Below are 27,123 nucleotides of genomic sequence, written 5' to 3'. Positions count from 1 at the left end.
CTTTAAACGTTTTACTAGTCAGAGACTATTGATACTGTCATCGCACCTATCTTTCATTGATAATTATTTTTAGTTAATTCAGTTAAAAGAACACTGCGGTTGGAATTCGATATAAGAATAGGTTGTAGTGCCGCTGTTCGGGAAACATTTTCGTCATAGCACACTGTATGGCGTATGCCCGTCTTCATTAGCCTAGTCGGTGCAGAACAGTTAAACCTTATTTCATTCCATCTGTTTTCTGCGTATCGCAATCTGATTAAAACACATATCCTATTTCGTTTCGTTTTTTATAGATCAAAATTGTCTTTACTACACTAGGATCTGAAAGAGTTGTTATCTAACCTGCGTTCTGGATGATGTGAGGGATTAGCCAATGAAACGGTCTGATGCGGCGAGCTTTTGGCGTGAGGTGTACGGAACTGTGGTTACCCCCCTAGAAACATTCAACGCTGATTGGTTAATCAAATGTCTGACGTCATAGGGTCGAAAGCCGCTGGTATGACCCCCTGACGCGACCTTCCATTCCAACGGGTCAGATCCTCATTTAGTAGAGGCCATCGAAAGTATAGAAAAAAACGAAACGAAATATAAATTAGTATTTTATTCAGATTGCGAGTATCGCAGACGAAGAGTGTACAGAATTAAAGGGAAATGATTTGTGGCTGTTATATAACACGTTATATATTTATAAACAGTCACAGCCACGGCTGTTATATATATAACACCTTATATTTATAAACAGTCACATTCAATTCTTATGGCGATGACTTGTGCGTCTTTGCCGTGGAAACTATTTTGACAGTAGATAATTAACATTTAAAGGAACCCTCAACGCCATGGAATGGAATGGGGTTTAACGACCCACTTCTCTGTACCAACTAGGCTAAAGATGGGCATACGCCATACATTCTGCTATGCCGGAAATTATCAACTGAGCGACCACGGCTCCAACAGAAGACAAAGAAATAAAATGAAATTAAATGGGGTTTAACGACTTTCTTTTCTGCACCAACCGGAATAATCAAGGCCAGCATACGACATGCAGTGTGCAATCAGAGATGAATTTTGCTCAGACAGCGGCTTTTTCGTCTAATCTGCGGCGAATTCCAACTGCCAACGTGGTACAATAGACCTCCATGACTAGCCGCTGTTTCGTGCCATGCCCTCCGCCCTACGGTTGCTGACAAAAAGAAACCAAGTGGGAAAGAGTCGAGGTACCCCCTCGGTCAAGTCCCATGGGCCTTCTGACTCTGGTTACTAGTGAGCATGCGGCTTTCTCATTGACTTATCAATGAACTATGAATTTTGCTAGTTTCATTTTTAAAAATAATAATAGAATGATGAGATAAAGCATGACTTGCCTGGGGCGTTTGGGTCTATCTCTCGTACAACTTCGTACGCATTATCACTCCAATCTGGACCGAAATGTTTGGCCACGGGAATATTGTTTTCTTTCACCTCCTCCTCGACATGTTTTTCAACCTTTTCTTTCTTTAAAGAATCTCGCGATTTATCCTCTAATTTATTGATTTCCTGATCATAAACATCGCCAATTTCCTTAATAGTATCATGTTTGGACATTTGTTCGAAGAAATAGAATGCCCAGAGAAAAAAACACAGCATCATCGATAACAGGGCATATCTTATGTATGTTTTAGCCATTTTGTCTTTAAGGTCAAATAAGTCTCTTTCCTTTTGAACACAATTTTGATAATTAATTCCTTACTAAGAAACTTTTAACGTCTTTGATTGTCCATCACACACAAATCTAAATGATATTTCAGAAGCTACACATTTCTGTTTCGTTACAGAACTCCAAATTTACTTCCAAATATTCCGTCTATTATTATTACTTTTGCCTAATATTTATCATATTATTGGCTTGCTAGAAGTCACCCAGGCTGTTAACAGCTGTTTACTCAAACCTTTCGTTAAATCAATTTTTGTCGTATTTAAAATGAGCAGAAGTGAATTTCTCAAAATGGCGCCATACGGTCAACGTGGAAACATCGATATAACGTGTTAACGATACAGATTTACACAATTTCATAATTTCTTTTTATCAATATGATACTTTAAGGTAGGCATATAATTATTAATTAATACCTTTTCTTTTGTTAATATAAAATATCTTCAGGTGTTTTATTAAACTGCATATTGCTATAGTAGTGCTTTCATATATATTTATATAAGAATTTAAGAGGATCATTCAGATTTTTAGATCGATATTCAAATTCCTCTCAAGATGTTACAAGTTTCTCAAGTTTGTGTTGTTAAAATTATAAGCTACACGTCTTATATCTTTAAAGGTACAATGCATATGCACAAATAAAAACTTGGCTTTCTTCGTAGCTCAAGTGTTTTTTTTTAGTTGATTTAAAGAATGTATTATGAATTCCGAAGCTATCGTTTTAAACTTGAGTTTGATTCGGTTGCTGTTAATGATCAATTAAACTATGCAATTCTAAAAAGGATCAATATATATTTTTCGAACAATATATATCGAATCTATTATAATAAAAACCAAAACAAATATGAAATGGGGTTTAACGTACTACTTTTCCTTTACGTATATGCCAAGGTGAATACGGGGCCTCATTTTAAGTTGAACGGAAATGTAGAAGCGGATGTTAAACTCCAGCTTGTAGTAGTAAGAGACCTGAGAGCTACTCAAACTAGGTCACTTCGGGACTAACATATGGTCCAATTTTAGGTCAATAATTCGCTTGCGCGTAGAGGTATTTAGCACTGGGAGGAATCGGGGGACCCGGAGAAAAACCACGAGGTTGGACAGGAGACCCTACTCCTTGTCACGTACAACCATACGTTCACCCAATCCTAGGAAACCTAAGTATGGTCTAAATTTATAAGACTACCTATAATAGTGTAATACTAATACCGATCGCCATTTTACACATACAAATGAAAAATTATCAAAAGTATACGACATTACCTGAGGTAGAAGTTGACGTTAATAGTAGGAAATTATTGTGTAAATAAAATAAAAGACAAAAGGAAATATTGTATTAACATTTGTCAACATATTATACTTATTTCTCAATTTATTTTTATGGACTTTAAATGTCCTTTATGGTCGATATTTATATTATTTAATTTTTGTACTTATCCCAGATAGTGATATATTGCATTTACTTTTTTACTGATAAATAATGACAATAATCGTCTAATTCCAATGTCATTAAAGTCATTAACAGAAACTTGCCAGAAGAAGCCACCAAATAGGCTTGATCCGGCTTATTTGGATAAGACAAAATGACTTTGCAGGTAAGCGCCCAGGGTATATTGCATCCTAAGGAGGGGCTCCGGGTGTAAGAAAGGAAAGAATGGCGAGAGTGACTGTCGGGATACTTTTGTTTTAAAGTCATTGTGTCAACTGGCGTGGGTTCGATTCCCCGGTTGTACGGGACAAAGAGTAGGATCGCCTTTCAACCTCGTGGGTTTTCTCCGGCTCCCCCGGTTTCCTCTCACTGCTAAAGACCGCTACGCCCAAGCGAATTATTGAAATAAAATTGAACCATATGTTAGTCCCGCAATGACCTAGTTGTTTGTGTCGACTGGACGTTATACCCCCCCCCCTCTCTCTCTCTCTCCCTGTCTGTCATTACATGATCTTAAATTGTTCCAAGATATTACTCTATTTCATGCGTTGTTTTTAACTTGTCTGGTTAAATCCTAAAAACAGTTGTTTCTCGTGTATTATGACGTCTTTCTGAATAAAATAGTTGTTTCTTTTATGCCCCCGTCAGACCGAGGTGGCGTCCTTACTGCGCTGCTGCGACCGTACAGCGACCAGAAAATGCACAAGGTGGCCGGCAAACGTGAACACAACGCGAGAAAATGTCCCAAAAAATGACAAACTTGAAAAAATTCGCGTTCTCACAGCTTTCCAGGCCAGATCGCAGAACCTTTGCGTTTGTTTTGAACATGCACGATTTCTGGCGTTTCCAAGACGTCTTTAGCACGCTTATGGTGATCGTGACGCGCTCTGAGACCATTTTCAGCAGTAAGGACGCCACCCCGGTCTGATGGGGTATAACCGCACACTGTAGTTGCAGCAACTGTGAAACCAGAAATTCCATGACGTCATGAAAATATGACGTCAAGTGTACATTGACGCCATCTTGGGGTCCCAAATCTACCTTTTCACGATCTATATGCCCTATTACATTGCTGTGTCGCAGTTGGCTGCCCCTACAGACAGGGATGTAAGATAGATATCTCATAGATTTCAGGCATATTAGTTTCATCAGTGAAATTTCTGGTGTAAACGCAACTGCAACTTCGTGATCGATTGATTTGTTGATTGGAGTTCATCATGTCACAATGGACCACTTTCAGGCTGCTGTATTCAGGGCTTGTCATGATACGATTTCAGAAATGAATATTTTAATAAATGTAAGGGGCTTGTTATTTGGGGTGGTTTTGTTTTTATTTCTACAACTATTTCATTATTTGAAGTGCCAACACTTCTCTAATTTGTACAATAGATCGTTTAAAACGATAGGCAACAGAACTGTTGTTCAGGTAGGCCTACCTCCGCATTCCTTCAACATCCCTCACTGCCAATTGGAAAGGGGTGGGGGGGCATAAGGTCTGTCATTGGGTTAAGGTTTGGGGTCTGTCAAGGGTCGCCTATCCAACCTCGTGGTTTTTCGATGGATCATATAAAATTTAACAATATTAGCCCCGAAATAATCTAGTTTGTGTCAGGTGGACGTTAAACCCCATTTCTCTCTCTCTCTGTCAATAGGTGGAATTTAATGTTTAAATGATGCTTAAATAGTCCGGAAATGACCTAGTTTGTGCCGGGTGGACATTAAACCCCATTTCCTCTCTCTCTCTCTCTCTCTCTCTCTCTCTCTCTCTCTCAATAGGTGGAATTTAATGTTTAAATAATGCACGCTGTTAATACAAACAGACATATAATCAATGTACATTACTATACTTGAAAAACTGTGGACTTAGTTTTAAAGATGGGTCCCCGCGTACAAACTGGGTGATTTAATCGTATATATGGACTAAAAACATATTCAAACTAATTAACTTGTCATAATTTTGCTTCAAATCCTTCTCAAACATTGTAATTGCGAAGGAATGTCCTGCTTTAAAAATTCAATCAAACCAGGTCATGTTTACGTCACGTGACTTACCTCTCTTGGAAGTCAGAGGAGAATTCATTGCATACATAAGACGGTGTTGTCTTTAATCGCTTACTATTTATTACACATATCGAATCCTAATTAAATTTTCAGATTACCCACTACCCGCGTCTTTTTCCGTCATTTTTATCTCAGAAAGTGTTGTACGTCTAACTCTTCATCAAGTTTATCAACTTGTACATCAAGCCCTCAATATTCACGTGTTCGGATGGGACGAAAAACCGAGGTCCCGTGTACACATTGGCGTGCACGTAAAAGATCCCTTGGCAGTTAGAATTCGATATAAGAGTAGGCCGTAGCACCGCTTCCCGGCAAAATTTCCCTCATAGCACACTACATGGCGTTTGCCCGTCTTCATTAGCCCAGGTTAGGAGCAGAACAGTAGGACGTTAAACCCCCCATTTCATTTCATTTTTGCCATCACGCGTGCAGAAATTCCTAATCGCCGGGCTGTTGATTAGGGGAACCCTTACATTTTTGTCCTGTATACGCTCCATGAGTGTTTTTCGGGGAATCCAGTATTTTGCTAGTAAGATTGGATATCTCTACTTTCCATATATACCAAAATTACCATACTTTTATTGGAAATAACCACCCGATAAATACTCTTCTGGGAACCCATCTTTAAATATCATATTATAATTTTCATAATTTATTATTTGTTCATGTTGGCTATATGATAGTGTTATCGTCGTTTGTTTAGTTTTAGTTATGCAGCTTTTGGACGCCATGTTGAGTCTACCATTTATATTTCAGAATCCAATGACCATAAAACTTCAGAATTTTATATCAGCGTTTGGTGCAAATTAGTGTGTGTAATTATTCGTCAAAATGACGAGAGTCCGATTTAAAAGACATTGGTTGCCACTTGTCCTAATGGGCATACCGACCCTGTGGTTACTAGCCGTATTGCGCATGTCGTTTACGTTTGTGGACAATTCGGATCTTCATGAGCACATATCAAAACGAGACTCTATCCCAGAAACAAAATTAGATAAAATAAATCATGTTAGGCGTAGGTCTAGACATCACAGGCAAAGGGGCGAATGGGACGAAGGCTTTAATTTAGTAGCGTTAGAACGGGATGAAGTAGAAGTTGTACCAAAGTTAAATATTACACGAAACAAAAATTATAATAAAACTATTTTAAAACACATTGAAAAACCTGCTAAAATAGAAAATGACGTAGTAAATATGGAAGAAGCACGAATAATCCCCATGCAGATACCGGAGAGACTGGAAAATAAAGATGACAACGTTGATGAGTCTGTCGTTGCAGTTCATCAGACAGAAATTTTGAACCCGTTCTTAAAAAGAGCCGGAAGTGAAGAACCGGGTGTTTTGGTGCCAAAGAAAGTCAGCGTACAAATAACTGAAGGTGAAAACAGGAAGTTAACATATCCAGTAAATACTGAGTCAAACGGTCCAGGTACAATTTAACCTACTCAATACAGATATTACAATATTTTCTTGAAATCTTTCCGGACATTTCCGTTTTCGCTGTCTGGAGCTAGTTTCATATTTAGGGTTTGGGGGGATTTAAGTGTCGCTCTCGAAAGTTGGTTATAGGTGGAGAGGTGCTCGTACTTGTAATGGGGGCGAGGGGAGATAAACTGCCCAGGAAAAGAACCTAGGGAGTTGAAGAAACATCTAACTGGTTGGCCTAGTACAACACATGTATTAAATATAACTTCTATACGTAAGGCATTCAGCCATCCAATCCCATAAAAAATATGTATGCTTATGTTTGAGGGGTGGGGTCCTAACTACCTGGGGTTGGATGGCCGAATTGTTAGCTCGTAAGTGCTGTATCATAAGGTCTATCACTGAGTCAACTTGCGTGGTTTCGATTCCCGGGATGTACATGACAAGGAGTAGGGTTGCCTTTCCAACCTCGTGGGTTTTGTCCAGGTCCTGAAGACCCCTACGCGCAAGCGGGTCATTGAAGTAAAATTGAACTATGTGTTGGTCCCGGAATGACCTGGTTTGTGTCGAGTGGACGTTAAACCCCATTTCTCTGGTTTTGTCGAGTGGACGTTAAACCCCATTTCTCTCTCTCCTAACTATCCTCTCGACTGAATTTCTGGGTTCGAATCCCGGCGAGGACCAATAAATTAATGACTGTATCGTAGTTATCTCCCCTGGTATTCTGCTGAACACTGTCAGATTTCCTGCTGGGATCGATAAGCATGCGATATATTATTATCAATTTCGAATGTTTAGGTGAAAACGGTGTCCCTGTTGTAATAGACCCTGAAAGACTGGATGAACTGACCAAAAGAAAAGAATATTATTATGGATTATATAATTACCGTTTTAATGAATTCGCCAGCAACTTGATCTCAGTCAAGCGTAATCTACCAGATTACAGAAATAATGAGTAAGTTGACCATTAGATTCTAATAGTTACAATAAAAACTGTTTTATATTGTCCTTTTAATTGGATCCTTTAAGATTAAATAGTGTATTTGGTACGAAATTTGTGTGTTTAATATTTTGGCAAATAAAGATCCAAAATAATGCAACTGCGTCTGCAAAATCGTGACGTAATCAAACGTTTAAGCTATGGAGATTGGTGGAAATAGTGTGATATTTTGTTGCAGATAAGATACCTCATTTCTCGACACTGCATGACTCCAGATGAGGGTGGGGGATATTATAAATAGTTCCATCTAGCGTTTTGCCACTGAATCACAGATGTGCGCATGCGTAATACATCTTAACACGACTGAAATGTCAAAAGTCATCGATAATTTTTGCAGTTTATGCTAAAGTTGTGTTGATAAACTGGAGTGGCTATTTTTTGTAGAACATTATCTTATGTTAATTAAATACGTTAATTAAATTCAGGTATTAATAAACCAAATGACATTGCATGGTGGGGCTTATAAGATCAAATTCTATAGGTTTCCGACAATTCAATTCCAAAGTGTCCAAGCGAGTATCTGGATTAGAGACATACATTTTATTATCTTGTTATTCTGCGGCCTGCTTCATAAATTAACAAACGAGTCCCCGTTGTGTTTAGCGACTTGTGATCTTACCTCTAGAAATTTTCTAATGTGTCTGCCTGTGCTTAGATTAACGACAACCAAACCATTTAATAAGTTTGAAATGTTTACACGGGCAAAATAAATGAAATGTAATGGGGTTTAAAGGCCTACTGTTCTGCACCGACAGGGCTAATCGGGCAAAATAAAACGACAGACTATCAAATTAAACAGTTGCCCCCCTTTCACGGGATCGGACCGCTATTCGTTATCAAGCATTGATTTTGTAAGGCTAGAATATACCGTTTTGTACTTGCTACTTTACACAGAAACGTTCATAGAACTTCTTATAATATACCTACACTCGGGCTCTTTTTGTATCTTATTGTATATATTACCGGCACGTCCAAAAACATTTCTAGCAAAGATGGAAGCACGTGCACCCTCAAAAAAGGTTGGCTTACTCGAATCATGTTTTTCTCGAATCGACATACACGGGTCCATAAAGTTTTTACTGTTTGTGTTATCCATTTATCTTCAGGTGTAAAAAGAGACAGTATCCTTCCCTACCAACAGTTACCATTATTATATGTTTTTATAACGAGGCCTGGTCGACTTTATTACGGACAGTTCATAGTGCTATAGACAGGGCACCGCCTAATCTTGTTAAAGAGGTCTTCCTTCTCGACGATAACTCGGACAAAGGTAAGACCTTTTAAACAGTTGGCTCTTCTTTTGTACTTTTAACTATAACATCTTTCTAAGGGCTACACTTTTGAATTATTATCTTTAAATACTAAGGAAACACAACAGCTATATTGACTTTTTGAACTCGATTCGCACGCCCGATTGTTTGCAGGTTCGTAAGTCCATTTCTCATGAACTCAATTCATTAGTGCGGTTAATAACAGGAGACCCGATACCATTTCTCAAATAACTGTGCTACACGTTTATATTTGAATAAACGTCATTTTGTTTTACATTGGAGGAATGAAATGCCAATCTTTAAATGTTAAGAATCACTCTCATATAAGGAGAAATATTGTGCTAAATATTATTCAAATCGATCAAATCTATAGCTATGGCTATTTGTTGTTAATTATGGCTATCTACCGTAAGCTATAGCTACTTATTGTTAATTATGGCCATGTACCTTACGCTATGGCTACTTGTTGGTAATTATAGCCATCTACCGTAAGATATGACTATTTGTTGTTAATTATGGCCATCTACCTTACTCTATGGCTACCTGTTGTTAATTATGGCCATCTACCTTTACGCTATGGCTACTTGTTGTTAATTATGGCCATCTACCTTACGCTATGACTACTTGTTGTTAATTATGGCCACCTACCTTAAGCTATGGCTATTTGTTGTTAATTATGGCCATCTACCGTAATCTATGGTTATTTGTTGTTAATTATGGCCATTTTCCTTAAGCTATGGCTACTTGTTGTTGCTATGGTTATTTGTTGTTTATTATGGCCATCTACCGTAAGCTATGGCTATTTTTTTGTTAAATATGACCATCTACCGGACGCTATGGCTATTTTTTGTCTGAGAATGTCGGAAGAATAATTCGTTTCTTTTCATGAAGATCGACGCCAATTATAGTTTTGTTGAATTTATTTATAAATAAGGAAGATGGTCGTAAGTTATCTAGTATATTGATACTTTAAAGATCGATGAAGAAATTGTAAATACAAAACCTACAATAAGTCGTCTAGTAACTCTATGTTTCTGTTGTAGAACATTTAAAAACTCCACTCGACGAGTATGTAGGAAAGGAACTACCAAAAGTTACAATAATTCGGATTAAAACACGACAAGGGCTGGTAAGGGCCAGAATGATGGGTGTTGCCAGGGCAACAGGAGATGCGCTTGTGTTTCTGGATTCCCATGTTGAATGTTTCGATGGTAAGAACCATTTAATACTTATTGAATTAGTTCAATAAAATTAGAGATTAAAAAAACTTTTCTCAACGACGGTAATCCGATCAAAGAAAACTTTCTATCATCGTTTCCCCCGTTCCATCGCCCCCTTTTCTTACGACAAAGCCCTAGACCTAGCAGAGGCCTTTAGGGCCCATTTTATGTTCAAAGTAGTTTAAAACGAAAGATGGGTTGGTTAACAAGGGGAGTAACTCAGTTTAGAGTAATGGGATATAGCACCGATTGATACAACTGCTATTTTTGGGCCGTACATTGACCTTTTCATCTACTTGATTATCAAAAATTCTTTTATGTGAACACCTGACACCAGCGTTGTCCCGTAATAAAAAAAATCCCGATTATACTGAAGTTGTTTTTCTTTAATTAATAAGGTTGGTTGGAACCCTTGTTACTGCCCTTGATAGAAAACCCAGAAACCGTGGTGACACCTATTATTGAAATGATCGACAGTAGGACGTTTGGTATAGCCAGTACAGTAGAGGGAAATATTGGTAGTTTAAATTTAGCCAGAATGGAATTTATTTGGACACAAGCTCCACCAAGGGTTTTAAGATTAAGAAAGTCCCCGGATGATAATTATATGTAAGTTTTGTCTGTTACATATATTAACACAGAACACAGATTTGTGGAACACGTCATTTGTAGGTTTTGTGGAATACGTCATTAAAATTTGTAGGTTTGTGCATACGCCTTTTGTAGGTTTTGTGGAATACGTCATTTGTAGGCTTTGTGGAATACGTTATTTGTAGGTTTTGTCTATTAGATATATTTGCATGGAATATTCACGCAGAACATTTGACCGGACAGCGAGCGACGTTTCAGAATACTCGAATTCCACGACAATCCGAACGATTAGACAATCTTTCGTTTTGTTTGCCACGTTCTGCGCTCCGCGTATAACATGTTTTCATTCCAATTATTAAATGTCATAGAAGCAATTGTAATTTATGTATATTTAATTGTTTTTTTTTGGGGGGGGGGGGGGAGGGGGGGGAAATGAAATGAAGTGAGGTTTCTGAATCTGGCAGGCTATTGAAGAAGTGTGTCATACACCATGCAGTGTCCTATGGGGCAAATTGTCCCAAGATGGCGGCAAGGGTTCTATTACGAAACGAAATGGGGTTTAACATCCTACTGTTCTGCTCCGACTGGGCTAATGAAGACGGGGGTTCTATTAGGTGCTCAGGTGGGCATCGGGTTTCTTCATTTTTTGCTGAAATTGGTTGATGGGCTTCTTTTTAAGTTGATTGAATCCAAGCTGGGAGATTATTACCGTTAGGACGTTAAACCCTATTTCATTATAGAGTGGATTAAGTCGTAAAAAACTGGGTATTTCCAGAAAAATGCAAATGGCGAGATTAAGGCGTTAAATATATGATTTCTTATTTGTTACCAGGTCACCAACAATGGCGGGTGGTCTGTTTGCCATCACTAAAGATTATTTCCACAGATTAGGTGGTTATGATGAAGGTATAGAATTGTGGGGAAGTGAAAATCTAGAACTATCCTTTAAGGTACGCTGTGTACTGCTAGGTTCTCATTGTCATACGATGCGTTACGATAGGAATGACCCTATTGAGTCCACGATTTGGTTCGTGCATATAAATTCGGGCACGTTTCGATCAAAACGATTGCTACGACTGACAACAATAATCCGACCTGATTGGATCCCCACGATTACTCAACGATTAAAACCACGGTTTCAATCGTAGCTGGAATCGTAATAGTGGAAACCTAGCATTAGTAAACACCAGACAGAAACTTGGCCGCTCACGAATAAGAACTCCCTGTAAAATTCATTGCGTTAGTGTCCAAAAAGGTGCGTCATACTTATTGTTTTTCAGATCACGTGATCCTACGTCACATCTGCGCTGATATATACGATATCACTTCGGTGGAAGCGGACGTTAAATACAATTATTACACACAAATAAGGTGGCTATTCCCACCGGTACCAATCGTGGTCACATCCGCCACAGAAACATGAAAAAAAAAACAGTTCAAGTCGTAGCAAGCTAAGGCAACTTCTGCCAACACAATAACTTCTATCAACAAATTAAATGTCCCGATAAGCTTTCGAAAGATCTTGTGGAATTTTCTGTATCTCGAGTTTTGACCAAGCACAATCTGCTCATAACCGAACACACACTATAAATTTATGCTTTAAGACCAAAATGGAGAAGGTGAAACAACCGATAAATAAAACCAATAGCAACATTGTTATTATTATGATTTGATTGTTAAAGTGTATTTAAACCAGGGATGAACTGAGTATGGTAGGTTCGGAAACCCCCTAAATAAGTTAAAACATTTTTTGGGGACCTTTTTAGTCTAGAATTTACATTGTTTTTGAGGAATTTGTAAAAGAATACAAAGAGTGAGAGCCCCTCACCTGGCCAGTCTCAGGGGCATATGACCCCTAGCCCGTTCCTGATTTAAACTGGAACTGGGTTCAACAATTGATATTAAAAACTTTATGTTTTAGACTTGGATGTGCGGAGGACGAATACTAATAACACCCTGTAGTCATATTGGTCACGTGTTCAGGGCGACGTCACCATATTTAAACGAAACGCAAATACCAACTCTACAAAGGAACAAGGCAAGAGTGGCAGAAGTTTGGTTAGACCAATACAAGCAATTTTTCTTTTCTGTCGCCAGAATTCAACCGGTTAGTTTTTATGTTATACTCACGGCCTTGTTTCAATAAGTTGGCTATTACCGTAGACCTAGTTTCTAGTTTGAAACTAAACAGTGTCAGTCGCGTGGTATTTTATGACTACCGGTTTTAATTTATTTTTTCCAGTTACATAAAGAAGTAGAATTAGTTCCTAGAGTAATATTAGACAGTTTGAGAGGCCTGGAATATTTTTATTGGTCCACTAATGTGTCTTGCTGTCTGATTAAAATTGTTGATGCATGTCTTGATGTCATTACTTAATGGCGGAGATATTGCCAATTGAAATCGCGAGGCGGCTGTATCAAATCGTAATAACATGCGCATGGAACACTGGGTCCGGATTCTAGGGGAATTTTTCTGTTTAGCCTATCTATAAGTCGACCCAGAAACTGGACCCGGAGTCCACATTACCACTTTACACATTACCATGAGTAGTGTAGTTAACTGTTTGTGCTTTTCAAGTACAAACCTCCATAAACTGTGTATTTCTGTATCAGCTGTGTTTTGATAGGATGTCAATAATGTCAATTCAAATCCTGTTTCCGTCTTATTTCAGGATGGCATAGGTGACATAACATCCCAGAAGCAACTAAGAAAAGATTTAAAATGTAAAACTTTTGACTGGTATATACGTAATGTTTATCCTGAGTTGTATGTACCCGGTATAGGTGAAAAGTTTGGAGAGGTATAGCCTACATGATATAACAACTGTTATTAACGATCAATGTAGAATGTCATTTAAAGTCCTTCTGGTCCTCAAGAATTGCATCTCCTAAGAAAATCATTAACGCTGGTATTCTGTTCAGTAAATCTCGTCTTGTAAACGTGGCGCAAATTTTATTACATAGAAGTGTTTTTTAAAGACTTCAGAAGCCGTCTTAGTGATTTTGTCATTAATCATTGGCGGGCGCAGAATAATTGGTTAACAGAGGCAGTTCAATTCATCGGCTACATCACCCCAACCACAAAAAACACCTTTACAAGTTTTATAAAAACAGATTAATAAGAGGGGTTTTTTTTATACTTACATACGTCATTTAGGGGGCGGTGGTGTAGACTCCCAGTACATAGTTCTATACATGTAATACATAGACCAACAGACTTGATTGATTCGTGATAATAGTCAACAGGGAGCAGAGGGCTTTAAAGATGGTATTAAGGAGGTTATATTTTCCTGAAAGGACGATTCTTGAAGCGACAATATTTTATTTACTTGCGTTTTGTTCTTCCCCTCGTTCCACAACTGTTACCCTCTCTTGGTAAGGATTGTGCTAGATCGTTGTATATAAACTCGGTATGACATTGGTGCCTTTCCGGAAGTATTACAGACAATTACAATCCCACCCTTACAAAGATACCTGAAGCAGTAAGGTATTGTGCAGTTGAGAGAATTGGGGTTTAACGTTCACAAAACTCAAACAGAACCAAGAAATGCCATGTTATTAGTGTGAGCTAAGGGTCTCTATCAGCGGACGGAAACTGTAGAACCCAGAGCCAACCCCGAGATTAGCCGAACAGAAGATTAATAAGACTTACATACCATACCGCATTATACAAACCGCGTCGTCGTTTCGGCAAAATTAAACCTCCCTAAATGATAACTTAGTGATAACCTCCTTGTCAATCAAAATAGCTTTAACCAATCATAAACCAGCTTGTAGAATGTATCATTGGTATTTGATCTTAGATAGCTCTCTCAAACCTTCCAACACTACTTTCGTTTTAAACACTGTCAAAACCCATTCTTGCTTCTCGAAAAAATGAAATTCTTTGTTACTGAAATGGTGATGATGAAACATCGGCTTGTTGTTGGTGATGATTATTATTATGACTACTTGTTACATCTAATAAAAGAAACTAAATTAAAATTATATTTTCGTATATAATTTTGGCGTATGTTTAAGTGTACGAAAGGTTTCGTGTAAAAGTAAAATAAAACCTATTCTTAAATCATTGTGTTTGAGTGGTTGATGAATCCCGCGCTGTTCTTGTACTGCTAAACATTACCCTCTTCCTCCCTTAGTATATTCTTTTCCCCCACTTTCTTCGGTGGTGTAAAATGCCTCCCCATCCCTTCCTTCTTGGTCATTTAGTTACTGGATGACTGATTCCTAGTACTAAGCCTTTTAGCTCGTATTAGATACTGCATTCACCTACTAGGTTCTTTAGTTTCTGGATGCTTGAATCTCTAGCACTAAGCCCCCTATGTCCTTTAGTTACTGGATGCTCGAATCCTAGCACTAACCCCTCTAGCTCATTTAGTTACTGGATGCTTGAATCCCTAGCATTAACCGCTCTAGGTCCTTTAGTTACTGGATGCTAACACTAGCACTAACCCCTCTAGGTCCTTTAGTTAATGGATGCTCGAATCCCTAGCACTAACCTATCTAGCTCATTTAGTTACTGGATGCTTGAATCCCTAGCACTAACCCCTCTAGCTCATTTAGTTACTGAATGCTCGAATCCTAGCACTAACCCCTCTAGGTCCTTTAGTTACTGGATGCTCGAATCCCTAGCACTAACCCCTCTAGCTCATTTAGTTACTGGATGCTCGAATCCTAGCACTAACCCCTCTAGGTCCTTTAGTTACTGGAAGCTCGAATCCTAGCACTAACCCCTCTAGCTCATTTAGTTACTGGATGCTTGAATTTCGAGCACTAACCCCTCTGGGTCCTTTAGTTACTAGATGCTCGAATCTCTAGCTCTAACCCCTCCAGGTCATTTAGTTACTGTATGAACCAACCTCTAGCACTAACCCGTCTAGCCCATTTAGTTACTGTATGAACGAACCTCTAGCACTGATCCCTCTAGGTCATTTAGTTACTGTATGAACGAACCTCTAGCACTAACCCGTCTAGCCCATTTAGTTACTGGACGCTCGAACCTCTAGCACTGACCCGTCTAGCCCATTTAGTCACTGTATGAACGAACCTCTAGCACTGACCCCTCTAGATCATTTAGTTACTGTATGCACCGGTACCTGACTACCCTGACTAATCCATCTACGCCATTTAGATACTGTGTGACCGAATCCCTAGTCTTGATCACTCTAGCTCATTTAGATGCTGGATAATCGAATCTCTAGTACTACACATCTAGTTCATTTAGATACTGGAAGATCGAACCCTAGTAATAACTATCAGGCTCATTTAGATCATTGATGATCGAATCCCTAGTAATAACTATCTGGCTCATTTACATACTGGATGATCCAATCCCTAGTAATAACTATCTGGCTCAATTACATACTGGATGATCAAATCCCTAATAATAACCATTTCTCTCATTTAGATACTGGATGATCGAAACACTGGTAATCACGATCTTTGCTCATTTAGATACTGGATGATCGAATCACTAACACTAACCTCAGTAGCCCATTTAGATACCGGATGATCTAATCACTAGCGATAACCCTTCTAGCTCATTAAGATACTGGATGATCGAGTCACTAGCACTAAGCTCTCTACATCATTTAGAGTCTTGGTGCTCGAGTTCTTATTATAGTGATAACTCATCTACGTCATTTAGATATTGGATGCTCGAATCCCTACTGATAACTCATCTACGTCATTTAGATTCTGGGAGCTCGAATCCCTAGTAATAACTTACTACGTCATTTAGATTATGGGTGCTCGGGTCCCTAGTAATAGCCATTCTATGTCATTTAGATACTGGATGCTCGAGTCCCTAATACTATCCCTTCTACATCATTTAGAATTAGATACTGGATGGTCAGAACCTTAGCACTAACCCTTTTATATCCTTTAGATTGCTTGTAATACGGCATTCCCCTGCCTTATATGGCCATTTTAAATGTGAAAGTTGAACATTTAAATTTTCAGTTAATGAATGCAGGTGTAAAGGAGTGTATCAAGGTACCAAGCGTAATGAACCGTCAATTAGAAGTGAAAATATGTAGTAAATATATGGTAAGAATGGTATTAAATGTTTACGGGGCGATACATAGAGGCATAGGAGTAATATTTAGATTACGAACTTGTCATTCTTGTTATAATAATTTAAAAATGGATAATTAAAAAAAAACATTGAAAATTTCCGTCCAATTGCTTTTATCAGAGGGGAGTTACAAATGTTTGAAGTATCGGTTGTCTATTTTAAGGGTCTTGAGACTTGATACTGAGTTTTGCAGGTGAATAAATGTCTAAATAATCATTTATACAAAAAAACTACAATATGCAGATTTAGGTCATGTGGTCGTAAATCTTTCGCCTATATTCATTCGAGAACTACTTTACTCCCTAGCGATTTTCTTCGCGAAATGGGGTTTTCTCCGGGTCCTCCGGTTTCCTCCCACTGCTAAAGATCCCTACGCACAAGCAAATTATTAAAATAAAATTGAACCATATGTTAGTCCCGAAATTACCTAGTTTGTATCGAATGGACGTTAAACGCCATTTTTCTCCCTCTTTCTAAAGTGATTCATATAATATAATAATATTATTTATTTATAAAACAGAATGTTTGGGAGTTCACGCTCGAGAATAAAATAAGATATGCTGATCTGTGTTTTGACGTCATTGGAAACAGAGTTGTCGTGAACACGTGTTCGTCAACGAGTAATTCCCAGACCTTTATTGCTAAGGAGGTATGTAAACCTTTAAAATAACTAGATCCCTTTGATTTGTACGAGAATATCAGCACACTCAATGTATATTACAAGTGGAAATGGTGATTTATAGGTAGGAATTAGGATAAACTAGGGAATATCAGCACACTCAATGTATATTACAAATGGAAATGGTGATTTATAGGTAGGAATTAGGATAAACTAGGGAATATCAGCACACTCAATGTATATTACAAATGGAAATGGTGATTTATAGGTAGGAATTAGGATAAACTAGGGAATATCAGCACACTCAATGTATATTACAAATGGAAATGGTGATTTATAGGTAGGAATTAGGATAAACTAGGGAATATCAACACACCCAATGTATATTACAAATGGACATGGAGACCTATAGCTAAGGATTGGGATAAACTAGGAATATCAGCACACCCAATGTATATTACAAATGGAAATGGATCTGATTATCTCGTAAATACGAGTTAACTATCTCGTATTCGTGATATAGTTACGAGATAAATCATTTTTTCTTTCATTTGAGTCAAAAGTAAAATTACCAAAATATTTCTGAAATGACAATCTATCTTCGTTGGAAATGTTGAGCCTATAGATAAAGTCAGTATTCAAATATAGCCGATTTTCTTTTCTACTATCGACACAGAAATAACAAAAAATAAATGAATTCTATAGATAAAGCCAGTGTTGGGGTCGTTTTATAACCGCAGTTTTGGATGGTAGGCCTAACCGTGTTTAAAACACACTATTCTACAAATCCTGAAAGTTCGATTAAAGTCATACAGTTTTAAACTTCGCTATTTATTTTTCTTTCTTTTTGTGTAATGCTAGGTTTCCACTATATATCACGATTCGCGCTACGATTGAAATCGTGGTTTTAATCGTGGAGTAATCGTGGTGATCCTATCAGGTCTTATCATATATTGAAGGGGGGGAGGGTGGATGGCCGAATGGTTAGCACGTGCGTGCTGTATCATAAGGCCTGTCATTGAGTCAACTGGCGTGGTTTCGAATCCCTGGTTGTACGTAACAAGGAGTAGGGTCGCCTGTCCATCCAACCTCGTGTGTTTTCTCCGGGTCCTCCGGTTTCCTCCCACTGCTAAAGACCCCTACGCGCATGCGAATTATTGAAATAAAATTAAATCATAATTATGTTAGTCCCGAAATGACCTAGTTTGTGTCGAGTGGACGTTAAACCCCATTTCTCTCTCTCTCTCTCTCTCTATCATATATTGAGTTCAGTCGTTACTTTCGTGTTGATCGTATCGAAACGTGTCCGAACTTATCTGCACGTACCAGATCGAGGTCTCAACGGGAATAATCCTATCGTAACGCATCGCACGACAGTGGGATTCCAGCATTACACATTTCACCATCTTGCAATCGGCATGCGTCGTAACTCTTGTTCTAGATCGTCGCATTTTCGCAATTTTCAATTCTATCATTTCTGAAAGTAATATTTAAATATTGTTGGCAATACGCTGTGTTTTTGTCTTCAGACTTATGTTTTACGATCTAATTTCATTCCATTCAAGGGCGGATCTTCAGGTCCGAATGGGGAGGGGAACAGTCATTGTAGGTCTCCATGTTTTATGGCAATTCACGAGTGGTAGATGCCATTTCCGATAATTTCGAACTCCTACCTACCCACCGCCCCTTTCATCCACGCCTGTATTCCACTGTTAGCCCTCTGTAGTCTATCTGTAGCGGATATTATACACCTTTGATAAAACCAACCACACTAAGTATTGTTTAATGATCGAGAGCGAGACATTAAGTAATATATTGAAACAACACCAGGGACGTAGTCCCGAGCTGGTGTTTCAATATACATGTATTACGCAATGTCTTAAGCTCGAGACCATTAAACATCTTAAAATACAGACACTCGCACGTGCTTTCACAGTGAAATACGTCACGCGAGTCCAATATTTCACTAGCATAAATAATGTACGATTGGCAAGTTGCCCGTACGATTATTTGAAATAATGGTACGCCAACATCAAAGGGTGACGTCACATCTTTATTTTAATATCTAATATAATATGACAAATGGGATTTTATTGAGGTTTAATGAAGCCTCGATCTACGTGAAACATTGGATCTACATGATGGTGGTGAATATGTCCCACTGGCTTTCTTGTAGTGGTCGTTGTCGTTGGCGGTACATATGGTCCAGCGTCTACAATAATAATAATAATAATAATAATAATAATACGTCCTGTTTTAAGATAGTTATTTGTCTATTATCATATAAATGGCCATCCAAAGATCACAATTTTATGGTATACAATTACCTCTTATTACTGAGTGACGTTTTGGCTAGGTTTCGCGTGTCTATTATTGCTCGGCAATAGGCAGTAATTGTGTTCCATAGGATTTTGACCTGTGTATATATCGAGTTCAATAATAAATGGCATTGCCATTGGAACAATTTCTCACATTATCAACACACCCAATGTACATTACAAATGGAAATGGAGATTTTTAACTAAGGATTGGATAAACCGGGGAATATCAGCACACCAAATGCATATTACAAATGTAAATTTTGCTACATTACGAGCATGACCCAACAATACGCTCGAAGCCCTCATACTGTTTCCTTCAGGGGAGAGGTGGCCGTTTATTATGCATAAGGAAGGGAGGGGGCACAAAACCGCATATTTATATCGTCGGGGTGGCGGTGGCACGAAGATTTGTAGCATATCTGACCCATATCTTGTATGTTTGAGACTAGTGGGGCATCATGATTATGATTATAGCGTAGTAAAAAGCATTGAGGCCAAATGATTTTCTTCTAATTGAGAGGATGTAAAAACCCTCTAAACCTATGACGCAAAGTGCGCCATTGACCCCCCTTCACATCACAGGCGACTGTACCATGCTAAATCGTAATGGACTAAAGACATAATGCTTAGCGTCAGATTGTCCATGTTACAGAAGCCCGTGCCCTACATAGACGCTGTTTCGGTTCATTGTCCATTCAGCTAAAAAAAAACATCCTCAGAGCGGTGCTTACTTTGAATTTTATATTTTATAGAGAATCCCCGTCCAGCACCATCGAAGTCAGTAACAAATCTTAACATGGCGTATCTCTTCACGCTTTGTACTGAAATAAATTTTTTAAAAAAAACAAGACAGTTAGCATACAAGACCTCTTTGATTTGTTTTTTTAAAAAGTAATAACACGGGACATTTATTTCAATGTGATTTGTTTATTGGAGTAGATAGGTATATCTCAAAATAAACGTTCAGGGCTCTACCCGTGCGACACCCGGTTAACAGTTAGAAGTACATATTTTTAAATTTCTGGTATTTGTGAACGATTATAGTCGTTAGGCTGGGACGAAAAACCAAGGTCCCGTGTACACATTGGCACGCACGTAAAGGAACCCTTGACAGTTGGAATTCAATACAACAGTAGGCCGTAGTGCTGCTTTCTGGGCACAATTCCCTCATTTCACAATGTATGGCGTATGTCCACTTTCATTAGCCCAGTCGGAGTAGAACAGATGGACGTTAAACCCCATTGCATTTCATTCTATTTGTGAGCAACCAGGCTTGTTGTGCCTTTAATCTAGGGGGTAGGATGGCCGAATGGTTTGCGTGTGCGCGCTGTATCATAAGGTCTGTCATTGAGACAACTGGCGGGGTTTCGAATCCCCGGTTGTACGTGACAAGATGTAGGGTCGCCTATCCAACCTCGTGGGTTTTCTCCGGGTCCTCCTGTTTTCTACCACTGTTAAAGACTCCTACGCGCAGGTGAATTTTTGAAATTAAATTGAACCATATGTTAGGTTAGTCCCGAAATGACCTAGTTTGTGTCCAGTGGACGTTAAACTCTCTCTCTCTCTCTCTCGCTCTCTCGCCTTTAATCTACGTGCGTGCCCTTACTTGTAAAATGTTCTCCTGTCATATCGCCAGTAAAATCTCTCTTATTATTGGTTTTACCATCAGTATCTACAACCAACACATCCGTCAACGTATCAAAATCTTCAAAATACAGCAGAATATCTTTCACCCCACTTCCGGTCTCTATCATATAGTTACATTCATTGTTATCTTCATATGAACGACCTGTTACATTGTAACAAGGACTATAGAAGGTTCCTTCTGTTGAATTTAAGATTGTAGTAACGCAATAATCCCCTGAAAACAAACAACAACCATTAGATACCGAGAAAACAAACATCAACCATTTAATACCGAGAAAAAAGACATCAACCATTAAATACCGAGAAAACAAACATCAACCATTAAATACCGAGAAAACCAACATCAACCATAAAATACCGAGAAAACCAACATCAACCATTAAATACCGAGAAAACAGACATCAACCAGTAAATACCGAGAAAACAGACATCAACCATTAAATACCGAGAAAACAAATATCAACCATTACATACAAAGGAAATAAAGATTAAATACAAATATCTTAGATTTGCGAAAAGCATCCCCATTTTACCCCGTGGTGCTAGCGCCATACAGTCTTTAGTCGCCGCTCGTATTCTCGTATTGAGGAACAGTCTAGATCTATGTTGACCACTCTCCAGTATTTATACAAATAAATTTATGTACATACAGAACATATATATACAAGTGCCAGACTGGGCCCACCTGTCCACCTGTCCATGACAGGTGGGCCTAAGCTCATTTTAAAAAAAGTGGGCCTAAGCCTATAAAGAAAAAAGAAAAAAGAGAAAGAAAAAAATGAAAAAAAGAAAGGAGAGGGGGAGGAAAGAAAAGAAAGAAGGAAAGGCTGTGTCCTGTCCTCTCCTTCCTTGTTTCCTAATGATAGTGCTCTTATGTCATTCTGTTATATAATTGTATCAGCAAATCAAAAATATGCCTTCTTCTGCTTTGGTCTGAAATGCTTGGAAAATGGGTTAGCGTTTGTCAATTTTCAAAATTTTCCTGATGGGAGACACCCCCCCCCCTTATTGCCAAAATAATAATATCAAAAACTTACCAATGTAATTATGATTTCTGATATAAACCTAAAAATACAAATAATACGAATCAGATAATATAGGATAATTTTCAGGGGTAGTATCTCATTGATTTACGTCAAAAATGAAATGAAACGGGATGTAACGTCCTACTGAACCGACTGAGCTAATACAGACGGGCATGCGCCATACAGTGTGCCATGAGAGAAATTTTGTCAAGACGGTGGAGCTACGGTCTACTCTTATATCGAATTCCAACTGCCATGGGATCTTTTAGATGCATGCCAATGTGTACATGGACCTCGGTTTTTCGTGCCGTCCGAACGACTAGACAGCTGTCTTTGCCAGGCCCTCCGGATCTACATCAAACACAAAGTGTTGTTCAGATGGAAGATAAAGTTTCATGTCATTAAATTTTCATTTTGGCTGAGTTGATTCACTATAATCGAATTCACATATTATATATTGAACATAAAAAATGTAAGCGAACTAAAGGGCGACATTCTCTTTTATAATTATCAACATATCTAGATCAGAGGAATGGTGAGAGACAGAAATCATAAACACAACTCCATGACACATTCGTTCAAATAAAGGATATCTCTATCGAAACTTACCCGTGTCAAAATTTGTGAAAAGTTATAGGCACATTGCAATCACCCCATCCCTGTTTTACTTACTTCAAAGTCCCTTCAATACAATAATACTTACCCCACAAGATTGGGCTCGAATACCCGTTAACACTAAGACAATACCCAATAGGATTATGTTGAACATTTTGATAAGCATGTCCTCGTTAAGTTTATCAACGATTGATCTGACTGTTTACAAGAACACGGGTTATTTTATTATGTTGTTTTTAATCTAGACTCAGCTGTTCAGCTGATATATAAATACACAGGGGCGTAAGTAGGATTTCGGAACCTGGGACATTACCAGGTGTTGCGAGGTCCCACAACGTTGTTATCTTGAGTGGCGCAAAGCAGAAGATGTCCTCAAAAATATATTTCAGCTCGTTATAGTTTGAACTTTTATAACATGCACTTATACTACATACAACGTAAATGATGTGCCGAGCGTAGCGATGCGAATACGTTTCACGAAAATGTCCCCGAAAACCTGACAGTCCTCTATCTTGAAGTAATTCTGAAATGACCTACATGTCCAGTTTTAGTCCAATAACCCAAACATTAACAGATTCTTACGTGTATGAAAGAAAAGAGGATCAGTAGGTTGCTCCCTGTTCCCACTTGGGCGGTTGGGTGACCAGGTGATTCAACATCTACGCGTTGGCTCATTTAAGGTCTGTCATTGAGTCAAGTGGCGTGGTTTCGATTCCCCGCTTGTACATGACAAGAAGTAGGATCGCCTGTCCAACCTCGTCGGTTTTCCCCTGTTCCTCTTACTGCCAAAGACCCCTACGCGTAAACGAACTATTGAAATAGAATTTGTGTCAAGTCGTAGCAAGGAACTTTATTGTGGTACTTTATAAATTTTATATTTCGGACTTCATTATGGTACTTTATAAATTGTTATTTTATGTCGTAGTGAGAGACTTATTATGGTACTTTATTTCAGGCCGTTTGTGGTACTTTATGAATTATGGTTTGTACTTTAATAACGACTGGAGACGGTGGGAATAAACACATTATTGATTCAAATGTTTCATATATTTGAGGGGAGTAGTGGAATAAATAAACTGTTCTACACTATGTAACTTAATATACGAAATCAATATTCTTTTAGCAGTTGACACGAAATCATATACGTAATCAAATACACCTGGTTTAGGGATGTTTACCCATCCCTAAAAGTAATATTAATGTGGACAGCTGAAATTACATCCATTGTGTGTTACATGTTAAACATTAAAATATAATGTGACTCAGGTCCTAACCACAGAACTAAATAGTAGGACCGAATTAAGCTAATCGCTCGACGGGAAAATCTGTTTCGGATTCCAGACTACACCGGTAGTATTCTACTACATGGGATATATTTAGTCTCTTTTATCGAGTCGCTTCATTACAAATGGCGCTCGAAACTATTCTGGAACGCGAGTCGTGTGCCAATTTTAAAATTTTCATTTTGTCTTAAATATTGGATATCAGAAGCCCATCTTTTCACGGTAAGATCTCAACATCAATGTTGATTTAAACTGAACGATAAATCTTGTTTGCAATGTCGAAGACTGTGGATGATATTTGAGTTACAGACTTGCCTCCTTTAAGTATTGTCGTGTGAATTCGCAATTGCCAAAGGTGCGATTAAATGGGACGCTATGGATGCCATTTCCGACCATTTCGGGCCAGTAACACCCTGGATCCACGCCTGCGAACGCGGAGATCGCATCTGGTTGGCTAACTAATACTTGAATGAAGTCGTTTATATTAAGAACGAACTCAGCCGCATTTTTGTTTTCGCGGAAAACTTTTTGACTTTAAAGCGAACATTTACAAATAGTTCGCGCAAACGATTGCGAGGTCTTTAAGAGATGCAGTTTCATCTGCGAATTTTTATTCGCTCAGGAAACCGTGGAGATTACCTCTCAACCGAGAACAAATAATACTACCAATATGTAAAGAAAATTTTCAGAAATTATAGAATTGAAAAATGTGTGGGTTGTTTTTAACTTATATGAAACGATCTCTGACAAGAATTACTACATTTATGTGTAACCCCCGTACCAAAACAACTGTATTACCCGCAATATTTAAATCACACACTTTCAGGGATAGTAGAATTGTCAAAAACTGCGAATAGTATTTTAGTTTTATGATTACTGTCATCATTCTTTCGGCTGTTATACCGGAATAGAGACCTTAGCATAGTCACTGTATTGTTGAATATTGTCATTTCAGGGCGGCCTTATCATTCACCAACCGACCCAGTTGTGTTTGAGTGTCGTCTTCCGAACGATGAAAGTGATCCTTAAAGAATGTAAGAATTTAATCCTACAAGCGTGGAGCTGGAGTTCTAATCCCAACTACATGCAGCCATTGTCTTTATTATAATAAATTATTGTTTGTGTACATTCCCTGTTTTTAGATTGGAATTAAATGGTGCTTATAGTCTCGTCAACATAATAGACCCACTTTGGTCATTTTCTGTGCATTTGGCCCGGTCATTTTCTGTGCATTTGGCATTTGTCTCAACTCTTTTTGGTATTCCAAATGCCAAGGGCATGTAAAACGTTTAGCCTCAAACATATAAGTAGCATGGTATTTTCCTGCTGGAACACGAAGAAGAGTAGGTAAAAATGTAGCAAGATTGTTAGAGTTTTTCCTCTTTAAATTTCTATAATTATTTACATCATATTTGACCAATTAGATAATTGAAGGTCCATAACCCTAGGCTAAAAATAAAAAACTATCACATTTGTGAGCAATCGCCAGACAGCAGCTTGATTCTAGAAGGGAAAAGATGTAGCAATTTCTATCAGCAGACTCGCCCCAGCGAGTCTGGCTGGATGGGGTTTGAGAGGATGACTTTAGTATTGTAATCTACTTTGCTTGTATCTATGTATCCAGCTATGATATATAAAATGTAAAAACGAACTGTTGCATTGTTATTCCTGGTAAGACAAACATCTTAACTACTGAGAAGACAAACGTCTTAACTATCTAGATAAGAAGAAGATAATACACAACGTGAAGGGGAAGCCAAAGACGACAAGTGAAAATACTAGACGATCACAAGGCTACTAAGATATGTAGTAAGAAAAGATGCATGGGTCATACGCCGGATGTGGCTATAAACTCCTGAGAAGCATGTATGGGGTTCATCGTGGAAATCTAGAATCAATAAAAGTTAAAGTAGACTGGCATCAATTCTTTACTTCCGGTTCAATGTGAGACATCTTTCAACAATCCTGGATTTGGGAACATACTCTAGATTCCAGACGTTTCTGAGACAATCTATATCATACACAAATAATATAATGTCTTTTGCACGAATGTTTGCATTTTGCACCAACAGTATCAGAAGATCTGTGTCCGCCCTAATCATTGTCGTGGAATGCAACTCTACCGCTTCAGTAACTACCTTTACCATGTCAACATTGCAACCCCCTCTTTACTCCAATTCATTACATATAGCCGCAGCCACGTGTATTTAACTTTGTATAGGTTATAGGTTAATGAAAAAAAACTCCACGTGTCTTAGAATCCATGTATATGACAGCACGCTTCATTCTATATAGAGCAAATTGCTAAATGATTCTTTACACATCCATTTGCTTGTATTACTATTTTTCCACAACATCAGGTTATGGGGGTGGGGATATTGCCCCTACACCCACAAACAAAAACAACATGTACATGCCAGTATGTAATGAAGTACTATATTATGCCCATTCGTAAATTTGGGTTTTCGGTCGCAGATTGTGAGGTAGTGGTACACCTGAAAATGGTGTAAGGAACCAGTTAATACCACTGGATATATCTACAAATGCCAGAATGACCAAATTTGCTATTTTATGACGAAATAGTAAAGGGTTATGCCCATTCATATATTTGCTTTCTCGGTGAAAGGTTTTTGTGGTAGAGGTACCCCCGAAAATGGTCCAAGGGAGCATCGGACATCTATGAAAACCATAAGACTTAGGAAGATGTCAGTTTCGTTTGTTTCTCTTACAAATTGCCGACCGACTTTATGCTTGTCTGGAGTTTTACCTTTTAAAGGAAAATAACTTTAAAAAAAAGACTTAGCATTTACCCTCAAACTTTGGGAATTTCCGGTACTCCAGACGTCACTG

At 38.3% G+C, this 27,123-nt stretch overlaps 1 protein-coding gene and 1 long non-coding RNA gene across 2 annotated transcripts; one reads left to right on the top strand and one right to left on the bottom strand.

Annotated features, from left to right (window-relative positions):
* The first annotated feature begins 1,963 nt into the window (after positions 1-1,963).
* Positions 1,964-25,924, top strand: LOC126807863 (polypeptide N-acetylgalactosaminyltransferase 5). Its single transcript, XM_050532709.2, has 12 exons — positions 1,964-2,080; positions 5,937-6,609; positions 7,404-7,560; positions 8,712-8,875; positions 9,920-10,087; positions 10,495-10,705; positions 11,520-11,637; positions 12,609-12,794; positions 13,360-13,488; positions 16,649-16,735; positions 17,284-17,412; positions 25,229-25,924. Exons 2-12 carry the CDS (start codon positions 6,012-6,014, stop codon positions 25,379-25,381), a joined length of 2,100 nt encoding a protein of 699 aa, XP_050388666.2. The 5' UTR covers positions 1,964-2,080; positions 5,937-6,011; the 3' UTR covers positions 25,382-25,924.
* Positions 19,473-23,154, bottom strand: LOC126807932 (uncharacterized). Its single transcript, XR_007674222.2, has 5 exons — positions 23,079-23,154; positions 22,388-22,415; positions 21,310-21,564; positions 20,435-20,524; positions 19,473-19,594 (listed from the first exon to the last, which is right to left on the bottom strand). It is a non-coding gene; the product is annotated as an uncharacterized LOC126807932 (long non-coding RNA).
* Positions 25,925-27,123: the final 1,199 nt, after the last annotated feature.

Source organism: Patella vulgata, chromosome 9, assembly GCF_932274485.2.
Source record: "Patella vulgata chromosome 9, xgPatVulg1.2, whole genome shotgun sequence".
NCBI lineage: Eukaryota > Metazoa > Mollusca > Gastropoda > Patellidae > Patella > Patella vulgata.
This window is presented reverse-complemented; position numbering and strand designations above follow the sequence as displayed.